The 13,326-nt window shown below is 38.8% G+C and overlaps 1 protein-coding gene across 1 annotated transcript in view; it reads right to left on the bottom strand.

The window, feature by feature from the left end:
- mRpS22 (mitochondrial ribosomal protein S22) overlaps positions 1-9,225 on the bottom strand; it is a 104,189-nt gene extending 94,964 nt beyond the window's left edge. Inside the window, exon 1 of the mRNA XM_067155777.2 lies at positions 8,869-9,225. Within this exon, the coding sequence (XP_067011878.2) occupies positions 8,869-8,995 (127 nt within the window). The 5' untranslated portion in view covers positions 8,996-9,225. The remainder of the gene's footprint in view (positions 1-8,868) is intronic.
- Positions 9,226-13,326: the final 4,101 nt, after the last annotated feature.

Below are 13,326 nucleotides of genomic sequence, written 5' to 3'. Positions count from 1 at the left end.
ATCTACTTCCTTTAATTTCCTAATTTAATATTTCCTGCATCACCTTCATTCGACTGCACTCCATTACTTTTGTTTTGGACTTATTTATTTTCATCTTGATGATGATGACATAACCTCTCCTACCCAAATGCCAACCTGACCTTCCCGGGATGAACAAACCTGTTCCCACAGACGAGGCCCTGTCGACCGAGTCACGGCGGTATAACCGTTACATCAATTACGGAGGAAATGCTATAATTTCAGCTAGTCCATTAGCTGAGAGGTGGCAACCCCACCAATGGTCTTACTTCCTTCAGGCTACCAACCTGTCGGAAGGACATTTGATTGCTTTCAAGTCTTGCAAAAAGAAAAATGCAAGACCGTAACGGGAAACATGGCCCAATACTTGGAAGGAAGATGATGATGACTCCTTACCCAAGACTTTGTCCATACCATTCAGCACAATCTCGAGATCTTCTGCAGTCTCAGATAAAATAACAATATCATCGGCAAATCTCCAGGTTTTGATTTCCTCTCCTTGGATTGAGATCCCCTTTACTGCTTGTTCTGTGTAAACACTGAAAAGGAGGTGGGGGCAAACTGCAGCCTTGCCTCACTCCTTTCTGGATTACTGCTTCTTTTTCAAAGCCCTCGATTCTTATCACTGCAGACTGACTTTTATACAGATTGTAGATAATTCTTCCTTCTTGGTATCTGATCCCAATCACCATCAGAATCTTAAATAGCTTGGTCCAATCAACATTATCGAAGATCTACGAATGCCATGTACGTGGGCTTGTCCTTCTTGATTCGATCCTCTAAGATCAGGCATAAAGTCAGAATTGCTTCACGTGTTCCTACATTTCTTCTGAAGCCAAATTGATCTTCTCCCAACTCAGCTTCAACTTGTTTTTCCATTCTTCTGTAAATAATACGTGTTAAAAACCAAAGCAGCCTGATTTTTTCCTTGTCCCTCCCTTGCCAGTCTTTCAATTTTTCCTCTTACCTATCTTCAATTTGTTTTAAGATCCCATTTTTTCCTTTGTAAGTCATTTATATTGAATTTGTAACCCTGGTGGTCTTTAATTTGTAACTGTGGCCTTTCCATTCCTTTCTTTTAAAATAGTAGTGTTTACTTTCTTGGCACAAAATTGTTATCTTTACTGATTTTTCCTTCAAGTTCGATAAAACTCTTCGTGCATCTTCAAATCTAGTCATGATCAATATGATCACATTTGTTAAAGTTCCTTGTTACTCTTTCCATATATGTATAAATTTTCACTTTTGGAATGTTACCCACCCTATTCTATGATGTTTAACTATGTCAAACTTACTTACTGTAATCACTTTGTTTCTTCTTAAGGTGTGTAAAATATATCTTACAAAATCAACTCTGTTCTTACGAATATTCCTGATAGTTCTATCACTCCCCTTTTTCCTTCTTGTGAACTCTGTACTTACCACGCAAGCCCTTCTGGATTTGTCTCTCAGTAACGCTATGCGCTAACTCTGCCTACTAATAATTGTGGTTCTATCTTTAATTGTAAGTTCTTGCTGATTTAGACATTTTACCCTGGGAGCATACTGTACGAAATATTGCGATATTTGATAATATCTGTACTATTTCCACCAGTTTGCATGGTCACCTGCTGTCCATATAGGAACTACGCTAATCAGATTTGTTCCTAAAACATCACTATATATATATATTGCCATTAAAATTATTCCATTCCACCGATGCTACTATAAAAAGAATATTGTTACACAGCAAAGAACTGTCAGTATAAATGAAGTAAGATGAGTCTTAAATTCCATTAAATCTCAAACGAAAGGACTAGATCATATTCCAATATGCTTCATAAAAAATGTCATTGGCGAAGTATTACCAATCATTACCCATATCTTCCCCACCAACCTGGGCCCAGTGTTTGGGAAGCCAGGCTCTGCCTGTCACAAGTCAGGACAAAGGGTGAGTGATAGAGGAGTAACACCTCTTTAAAAAACCCTGGTCCAGCTGACCCGGCTGGTAGTCTCATGTAAAGGTCCCTTGCCAGGGTTACGGTGAAGACCTCAACGGCAGTGAAGGTGGAGAAGACGGACTTCGGAACGGTGGAACTGACGGACGAGGCAACCCTCCTATTCGGGGAAAATAGAACAGGAGCTGCTGCCTTGTAGTCAGAAGTGGGAACTTCAAAGGCTAAGGGAAGAAACCCCGACAGAAAATCAGTAGGCCTGGCTACTTAGAAGGCAGCCCCTTCACCACGCTTTGGGTGCTGAAGGCCAATAACCTACACGCCCGAGATTACCTATTACAGAAACATCAATGAATAGAAGCCGGATGGATAAAATGGATTTGACTTTTAGCATGAAATCGGACACGAGAATTGGAATGTGGCAGGCAGGAAAATTGGCTGAAGTATCTAGGGAGATGAAGCAATACAGGTTGGACATACTAGGCCTGAGTGAGACGAGATGGACTGTGTTTGGTGAGATAAAGACCCAGGAAGGGGACACGCTGCTGTACTCAGGAAAAGAAGAACATAGAGAGGGTGTTGGATTACTGATCACTCAAAAGACAAGGCTAAAGGAGCATTTGCAATGCTGAGACCAATCTGGAAATCAAGGGAACTTAATACCTATACCAAACTACGCATCTTCAATACAAATGTCAAGTCAGTACTGCTCTAAGGGTGTGAAATATGGAAGACTAACAAACAACTGATTATCAGACTTCAAACATTTGTGAACAGAAGTTTGAGGAAAATCCAGAGGATATGGTGACCACAAGTAATCTCCAATGAAGAACTGTGGAAAAAAACCATCAAACACCCATTGATATTGAGATGCGTCGTAGGAAATGGAAGTGGATCGGGCATACATTACGGCGAGATAAAGCCAACATGGCAAGACAAGCCCTGGAATGGAACCCACAAGGTAGTAGGAGAAGAGACGGAAGTGGATCGGGCATACATTACGGCGAGATAAAGCCAACATAGCAAGACAAGCCCTGGAATGGAACCCACAAGGTAGCAGGAGAAAAGGCAGACCAAGAAACACAAGGAGGAGGAGTAGTATAATAGCAGAAAGGATGGAGAAAGGAGGACAGAGATCAGGACGATGACACAGAACAGAGTCCAGTGGCGGAGGTTCATTGATGCCCTATGCTCCACATAGGAGATACAGGAAATAAGAAGAAGACCCATATCTTCAATTACTGTATAAATTCAGAAACTTCTCTAGCCATTGGGAAGGATGCTCTAGTGATCCCAGTATTAAAGAACACCACACCGAATTCCCCATCAGATTACCACCCTATATCTATCCTCCCTCCGCTTGCGAAAGCCCTTGAACAGCTAATACACGAGCAACTAACTGAATATCTCACAAATCATTCACTATTAGACCCACTGCAATCTGGCTTCCGGAAGGGCCTCAGTACGACGACAGCACTTCTTCAGGTAACAGATGATATCCGGCTTGCTATGGATAAACGACAGGTGATGGTACTCACACTCCTTGATTTTAGCACTGCATTTGATACAGTCAACATACAACTTCTCCTTTCAAAGCTGCGCTCCCTTGGTGCCGACAGGAGAGCACTCAATCTCTTTATATCCTACCTCACAAATCGCCGTCAATGTGTCTCAGTAAACGATGATACGTCCAACTGGGCTATCAGATTATCTGGCGTCCCTCAAGGATCTGTGCTGGGGCCTTTATTATTCAGCCTGCACTCAATGATATTTCACACACACTTGTTCATTGTGAATAACATCCACATGCTGATGACTTACTGGTATATTACCATACTAGTATAGATAGTATATTCGAAGCGATCCAACATATGAGTACAGACCTACGATGACTCACTACGTATACCAGAAACAATGACTTACTCATTAACACACGAAAGACCCAAAGCATAATAACTGGACACTAAAAATTACTGAAAATGAAAACCTACAACCTGTTTTCCAGTCAGTGACCAGGTCAGGGATGGAATGAATGAAGCCCCCCTTCTTGCGGTGAGGAAAGGAATTGTGCCGGCTGCCGAAGCCTGTTGCACTCCTCTAGGGCAATGATTAATGACTGACAGATGAAATGATATTGGAAAGTGTTGCTGGAATGAAGGATGACAGGGAAAACCCGAGTACCCGGAGAAAAACCTGTCCCACCTCCGCTTTGTCCAGCACAAATCTCACATGGAGTGACCAGGATTTGAACCACTCAACCCAGCTGTTAGAGGCTGACGCGCTGTCACCTGAGCCACAGAGGCTACGCAAAAATTTACTATGTGTTCTAAATAATAATAATAATAATAATAATAATAATAATAATAATAATCCTCCACCAATTACCATTGGTGATAGTGAAGTGCCCTACTCCAAGATAGTTACAAATCTTGAACAGGAATTAACATATAACTAATGTGTGCAGAAAGGTACATGCATCCCTTTGTCCTTTAAAGCATTATAAAAACGTTCTCCCACTGGACCTTAAATGAAAACTCAAACACTTCTATTTCCAATCTTTGACTACTGTGACAATATACTGATTGAACTAACCTGTGAACAAGCAGAAAAACTACAATGTGTACAGAATTCTTGCAATCGATATGCCTTCCATCTCCAACATGATGCTCATATAACACCATACTACAAAAAGTTGGGATGGTTACATTTAAACGACTGTAGAAAAACCCACCAAATGACCATCGTCTGTCAGTTGCTTTCTACAAACAGCCTCACTTATCTATCGTCCAATTTTAGGCTTCTTTCTTCATTCCACCAAATTAACACCTGATCACTACTTGAAATAGCACCACATCGAACAAATACCTACAGCCATTCATTCCTGGCCTCTGCTTCAAGGTTATGAATACGACCCTGGAAGGTATTACCGGTATTAAAAAGTCTTGCTCGTCTAGGACATTTAAAACAGCCTACCGTAAATTCCTCCAGAGTATATACAGTTGACTCAAATGAATGTAAGAGTGAATGACGTGTGAATGAAACAAAAAATTACGTACTAGATTTAATTATCTTGAGCTATCCCATTTACGTTCTTACTCTTCTCATTTAAGACTATGCACTGTTCCTTGAAATAGATAACATAGTAACATCGTTATTAGTATACTCAGACTGTAGCATAGTAATGTTCAGTTCATTTTTTTGCCTCATATTAGAATAAGTTCTTTAAGCTAGTTAGTAGATATAATCTTTAGGTATTAATTTGATATCTTTCTGATATTATCTAACTCTCTATTTACCCCTAATTTTTTCATCAACAGTAATCTTAATTAATTGTATTATTGTTACTCCTTATCTCATAAACTGTAATTGATTACCATTATACTTAAAATTAATGCTGCAGAAGTCAAAAATTGTACGTGGTTAAGTGTAAGAGAGGGCCAAGAGCCCTAATTTTGCCACTTAATAAAGACAGTAAATATGTTGGAAGATAGTCCGCCTAGTCAATACTATTCATTTATTTACCTTTCACCTTAACATCTAGTACATGTTTCGAGAATATTATGCATTCTCTTCCTCAGCTAGTGGATTAAAATTCAGTATACAATAAGACCTGACTAAAATACGGGGGCCCCCATTAAAAATTCAAAACAGTGAGTATGACAATGTGACACTTCAACATTTTTGGATAGTACAAACATAGAATTAAAATCCCATTTTGTCAAGTACAAATTAAAAACACAATATAGTAATGTCTAATTAAATACAATGTCTTGTGATGATATGAATTCACAGTGTCCTTGAAGTTGCCTTGCGTAGTTCAAAAATGTTGAGTTAGGAATGAATGAAATTGCATTAAAACTTGAAGTCCTGCCGATATCCACCGTTAATGGGTGTTAAAATGATGTCTATTTAAATTAAAATATTGGACACAGCGTCGTATAATGGTGTGAATTTACGGTGTCCTAGGAATTATAATACTATCTTGCGTAGTTCAATTTTTACAGCTTCATCAATAGAGCAGTAAGAATACCATTAAACAGAAATGATTTTAATAAAGAGAGAAACATTATACAAGATATTGCCAAAAGAAACGGTTACCCCAAAAGCTATGTCAATAGGATAAAGAGTAAGGTCGTGAATAGACCTAACACTCTACTTGTAAATAAGGAAGAAAAAAAAGAAATTCGCTACATTCACTTACATTAATAAACAATCATACAGTTTGGTTAAACTATTTAGAAAACACAATATCCATGTATCCTTTAGGACAGATAATAATAATAATAATTTATTGTTCGATTCGAATAGCGTAAACACCAACAGTAGGTTCAGTAAATCAGGAGTATACAAACTGTCGTGCCAAGATTGCGGAAAAAAATATGTTGGACAGTCAGGTAGAAGTGTGGTGGTACGGTATAAAGAGCATGTCAATGCACGAAAACATTCTAGATACTCTGCAATGTGTGAACACATGCATGAAAGCAACCATCATTTCACAAATATTGAACGTGATATGACTTTATTACATTCATTAAGCAAAGGCAAACAAATGAATGCCCTAGAGAAATTAGAAATATACAAAATGCAAAAATTTGATAATGAGAACAGCCTAAATGAATACATTGCAGAAGACAATCAGTTGTTTAAATTGGTAACCCAATACCCTAGTAAGAGGCCAAATGATGTCAAGCGTGTAAGGGGGGAAGTATGACTGTAGTATCAGGGGCGGTTCCTTCCACCCCTCCTTCCATCCATCACGCAACCCAATGTAATTCCGTAACCAGTTGCCATACAACATCAGGTGCCTCAACCTCTATCTAACACATGCATGCCACACGTAATATTTACATCATCACACTGGTAAGGTTTAATATTTTTACCCTGTTGTATTCTCAATTGTTCATGTCGGAGACTTTTGTTAATTTTTATTTCATTTCCTTTTTATAGACCATTTTAACCTATTGTCAACCTGGCTGCATAATACATCTATCAACCGAAGATAATGGCAGGACTCCAAGTTTTAACGCAATTTCATTTATTCTTGTACAAATCCAATTGAACTACGCAAGATAGTATTATAATTCCTAGGACACTGTAAATTCACACCATTATACGACGCTTGTCCAATATTTTAATTTAAATAGACATCATTTTAACACCCATTAACGGTGGATATCGGCAGGACTTCAAGTTTTAATGCAATTTCATTCATTCCTAACTCAACATTTTTGAACTACGCAAGGCAACTTCAAGGACACTGTGAATTCATATCATCACAAGACATTGTATTTAATTAGACATTACTATATTGTGTTTTTAATTTGTACTTGACAAAATGGGATTTTAATTCTATGTTTGTACTATACAAAAATTTTGAAGTGTCACATTGTCATACTCACTGTTTTGAATTTTTAATGGGGGCCCCCGTATTTTAGTCAGGTCTTATTGTATACTGAATTTTAATCCACTAGCTGAGGAAGAGAATGCATAATATTCTCGAAACATGTACTAGATGTTAAGGTGAAAGGTAAATAAATTAATAGTAGGCCTATTGACTAGGCGGACTATCTTCCAACATATTTACTGTTACTAAGTCAATACGGATCCAATCCCGACCATCATGGTCAAGATTATTAATAACTTAATAAAGACACAAATAAAGAAATAAATTACTGGGATGATGCTTATTATCTAAAGGGGTCCAAAATCCAGGTCACCGGCCCCTCATAATGGTACAAATCACTGGTAAAGCAAAATCATGGTGTTCCTCCTATAATGGTATTAATTACAGGTAACGTAGACTGATGGTGTGTCTCAAATAGTGGTATTAATCACAGCAGGGTTACGGCACATGGACATTAGTCACCGCAGCCGAATGCCCGTCCCCCTGCCTCGGTTGAATACACACAGTAATACTAACCACAGCCAACACCCAGACCTGTAATGTTCCTCACATACGGGTACTACTCCTAGGAAACTTAGATCCATGCTGTTCCTCACATTGTGGTACTAATTGCACGAAAAGTCAACCCGTGGTATTCCTCACATAATGGTACTGATCATAAGTAGTCTCATGGTTCTAAAATCATTATCCCTTGGTCACCCCTTTTAGTCACCTCTTATGACAGGAAGGAGATATCGTGGGTGGATTTTTCGCCTGTGTTCCCCACCCACAGGAGGTTGCGTGTTTGGTCCACACGAGCTATTTTATTTTGCCCACGTCCGCTAGCAAGCCAGTTACAATCCCCCTAACCGCCACCTGGGACATGCCACGTGGGAGTATCACCTCTCCTCATGCTATGCCAGCACAGAAGGTTCGCGGCAATTTAGGATCAATCAGCAACAAGCAAAGAGAACAATTTCATCAAGACATGAAGTAGATAGAGGTGAGGTATCAGGGACGCTGGAATACAGTTACGATGGCTGACTACTGTTGTACTTTGAAGAGGGACACTCTTTCTGCAGAACATTCTAGATGCTCAAAGAAAATGAAGTTCATACCCTAATGTCATAACGTTATAATTCTACATGTTCAAAGAAATTAAGGTTCATGCCCTAATGTCCTAACATTATGAGAGGAAGAAAAAGAGTTACATAAATGCGTTGATTTAGTTCTGCAGTAATTTAGGCATAGCGATAAAACCTAACCTAATACAGAGAAACGGCTTTCATTTTCGAAATCATAATGATCCAATTATTCTAAATCTGTTGAAAAACCTGGCTTTTTTGATTTTTTTATTGCCCCGTGAATAATACTTTACGGTACAATATTATTATTGCACTAACCTAATCACAACTTTGATACCAAAGGAATTACAGACCAAAACAATACCCGAAAAGGAACATAACCTTCAGATCATTACATAAACTTATTAAATTTTATAATATATATATATAAACAGATAGCACCAAATACCTGTCAGTTTCCGAGAGACTATCACATTTCCTCTAAAATATTGACTCTTTGTCAAGTTTATTGCATAATGAACACTGCAACTGCGGAAGAACCGTCTCATAACCAAAGAAAAACCAAACGAAGGCATGATTCAAGTGGGTTCTTGTAGACTACAACATTATACTTCTTCGTTCGATATTAATTTCGGTTTAGCGCCGATATGTACTATACTACCTTCAGAGAAATGTTTGTTTCAAGTCGTTTTCTATTCCTTGCGTTTCAACCAAGGTTCGAACACAACCACATCCCATTATTTGTATGTTTCAAATCAAAGTCAAAGATGTCAGCAAGGAAGATAGCAACATCGGCAACTGCCGTATATTGCAGGCACTGCCTGCTCGATCTGCAACCAATGGCTGCTTGTTTGGTTCTTCTTCTTCTCATTCGGATTCTCTTGGGCGCTGCTAAAAAGCCATTACCCAGTTGCAACACTTATTTTATCACAAATCTTCAATAGAAATATATACTCAGTTTTACTTATGACTGATAGAGTTGATCAACACTTGTAGAAACACTCAAGAAACACTAGGGTTACAGGTCGAGAACGTGACGTCTTCATAGGTTACAGCCTTGCTTGCTTGCTTGCTGATGCTTATTGGGCTGTGTCTACGACATTTCACCCAGTCAATACTCGCTTACGCATGTAAACACACTAGTCTAAATGAAAACACTTCAATTCAATAATTGATGCCTGAACTTGCAAGTAGAAAAACACAAAACACTAAACTTCACTATATCACATAACTACCCCATTTTGCTAATATAGACTGTTGTCATACGGGAAACTTCCAATCTTGCAATCACACTGCGTTTAAAACGTCACCCACACGAAGAATCCAAAATAGCACTCACAAGTAATACACTAATGATATGAGGAATCACTCAAATGGAACCTGAGAAAGCATGAGTAATTCTCACTGGATATTATAGACAAAATTATAACACGATCTTGGCTTCATCTAGAAACAAATTTAGCACTCTAATAATCTCTTCTGTAGGATTACAGAGCAAACAAGAAACACTGGTAGGAAAAACCTGCTTAATTCGCTGGAGGTTAGCCATAAGTTTTTTACGTTGGTTAGCATACAAAGAACATTCAAAGAGGATGTGATTAGTATCGCCATTACGGATATCTGTACCACACAAACAGTTGGTATCTTGCGTTAAATGGAACCGTGATCGATATTGTGGTGTGAGGGCATGATTAAACCGTAACCGAATGATATTAATAATATGTCGTCTAGTATAATATCCTCGTATAAACCAAGGTTTAACTAAAAGGCTTGGTTGTAAATGATAGTAAAATTTACCTTTGACTTGTGCAGTTTGTCGGAAGAAATTCTGCCAGTCTGAACGTCCCTCCTGTCGAAAAATAACTACATAATCAGAAGCTGGAACCATATTGTTAGTATTCGGAACAGGAAGACGAGAAGCTTGTTTTGCAAAACAGTCTGCTTTTTCATTACCGGCGATACCCACGTGACCTGGTACCCATACTAAAGTTATGGAAATACCGACATTGTCAAGCATATAAAGGATACTCTTGACATTGTAAATATACCAATTATAGGATAACTCATCAGAAACCAAAGATTGTAATGCACTCAGCGAATCCGTATAGATTGTAGCTCGCGTATATCCCTTTCGCTGAACAAAAAGTAAGGCTTGCTGTATGGCAAATAGCTCCGCCGTAAAAATCGAACAGTCACTAGGCAAACCATATTGTTCACTAAAATTTAGAGAAGGTATATAATAAGCGGAACCGACTCCATTAATGTTCTTTGCCCCATCTGTAAAAATGTTTATGCTTCGTGGAATATGAGAAAATTTCACTCGTTTAACTGGACATATCTCGATCCCCTGCAGACAAGGAAATGTAGTAGAGCCATTACGCATAGGCCAAATGATTTGAGGCTTAAAATGAGAAACCGGATAGGGTAAAGTATAGGGTAGTAAAGTAGCACTGTGTATTAAGGTACACTGCTTCGACTTTAATGTATGAAATGCATGAAACAATGCGGGCAATCTGCTTAAACCCTGGCGCCTAACTGAATAATACTCCGAGAGTAACTGTAACTTCGGAATTAGAGGATGACTTGTGAATGAAAACTTTTTAAGTAAATATTTCGTTGCAAGTATTTTTCTACGTACTTGTAAGGGAGCTTCGCAGGCTTCAACGAGGAGGGCATTGGTAGGTGTGGATTTTAAAGCTCCAATACCGGATCGTATTGCTTGATATTGACAAGTGTTAAGAATATGTAAGTTAGTAGAAGATGCTACGTCGAAAATATGTGATCCGTAATCCAATATCGTCCGAATAGTGGTTTTGTACAGAGATAGCACCACAACGGGATCTGCCCCCCATTGCCTACGGGTTACGGCCTGTATAACCTGAATATACCGTTCACTCTTCGAACGCAAATATAAAAAATGATGTTTCCATGTAAGTTTTTGATCGATAAATAACCCAAGATATTTATGGTGGCTAACCACTGGTATTTCATACTGATCAAAGGCAAGTGGCGATCGGTCATAGGTTCTGCGATGTGTAAATATCATTGCTCGACATTTCGCTATGGAAAGATTTAACCCATGGGCCTCTAACCATGTTCTAGCTTCATAAAGCGCGAGACTAATATGTTGTCTACAGAGCTGTAAATCTTCGTGTGTACAATAAATCAAAAAATCATCAGCATACGCCTGTATGCGAGCATGACGTAAAATGACCGTTTCAAAATCTTTCATAAAAAGAGCGAAAAGAATACCACTCAGAATATCGCCCTGAGGCAACCCATTACTTACCTGCCGGGGCTGGAGTGTACAAGGCGTCGATTTAAATCGTAGTGTTCTATAAGTCAGAAGTTGTCGGAGAATGCTAATAAATCCCTCAGGAATCTTAAGAGTTGCAAGTTTTTCCCATAAGATGTGCAAAGGTACGGAATCATAAGCCCGTTGAATATCAAGAAAAACCGCTATGGTACTATGTTTTCTATGACGAGCTAAAAGTAAATCGATAACAAAACTATTAAATGCATCAGATGTACTGCGTCCCTTAAAAAAGGCATATTGATATCGAGGCGTCAAGTTATAGTATTCTAATACCCATAGGATTCTTCGAAGTAAGATCTTTAGAAACACTTTACGGATGCACGAACCGAGGACTATACCGCGATAATTACTTACCTCTGTGGGTAACTGCTTGTTTTTAAGAATGGGGATTAGGAAAAATTCATTCCAACTAACAGGTGTACTGTGATTGCGAAAAATATCATTATACCTATTTAGTAATACCTTCTTTGCGCGAATAGGTAGTAATTGGAGCATTTGATAGGAAACATTATCTGGACCTGGGGAAGAATTTGAGCATGTGCGGAGTACTGCTTCTAATTCCTGATAGTCGCAGGGTTGTAACAATACGGAAAAACGTGTGTCTAGTGGGTCTTGGTAAGGAACATACTGTGGCACTACAAAATCTGGCGTTTCTCTAACAAGAAAATCTGATAATACTTGACCTGGGATGGTCTTGGCAGGGGAGTGCTGCGTCACTCCTGTGATTGCCCTGATAGCATTCCACAAGTCTGCAATCGGAACCTGGCGTGTGAAGGACGATATAAACTCCCTCCAAGCGTCACGCCGTTTTTGATGGAAAAGTCGGCGGGTTTGTGCCATGTGTCGTTTGAGCCGGAAGTAATGCTCAGGTGTTGCGTGCTGCCTATATTGTCGAAACAGTACTTTACGAGTTTGAATCATCAAATGGCATTCTTCATCCCACCACTTAACATGCACAGGTTTTCTAGAAGATAAAGGAGGTGAAGCGCTGATGGGGTGATGAAGGTTAATATAAGCTGTTAAAATCTGCATTAAAGTTTGATATGAAAAAGTATTTACCGGTATTTTTTGTAACGCGTCCTCAATGTAGGCGGTATATATTTGTGGTTTAAAACTCCTTAAAGATCGAATCATGTTATGTGAAACAGTGTGGGGGGGTGGAGAAAAAGGTCTGCCTACTCCATAAGTAATAACAATAGGGAAATGATCACTGGAATAAGTATCACTCAAAGTATGCCACGTAGCGATAGACACCATATTTCGCTTACACAATGTTAAATCTACTGCGCTAGGAGGGGCAGAAGGCGCAGTCAAACGCGTAGGAGAGCCATCATTCAAAATAGCGAAAGCATGGTTATTTACTTCATTAAGGAACTGTGTACCTTGAAGGGTATCCAAATGTCCTCCCCACAGGGTGTGATGAAGATTAAAGTCCCCAAAGATAAAAACATATGGTTCGGTAGTAAATTGTTGAAAGAATTGGTTCCATTGTCTCTCAGTAATGGAAAATTCAGGAGGACAGTAGATATTCACAAGTAAAAAATGCATATAATATAATCCTATAACATATGTATGGGGTATGGCCTGAAT

This window comes from Anabrus simplex, chromosome 1, assembly GCF_040414725.1.
Source record: "Anabrus simplex isolate iqAnaSimp1 chromosome 1, ASM4041472v1, whole genome shotgun sequence".
Lineage (NCBI taxonomy): Eukaryota > Metazoa > Arthropoda > Insecta > Orthoptera > Tettigoniidae > Anabrus > Anabrus simplex.
The sequence above is the reverse complement of the archived record's forward strand: the minus strand, read 5'-3'. Positions and strand labels throughout refer to the sequence as shown.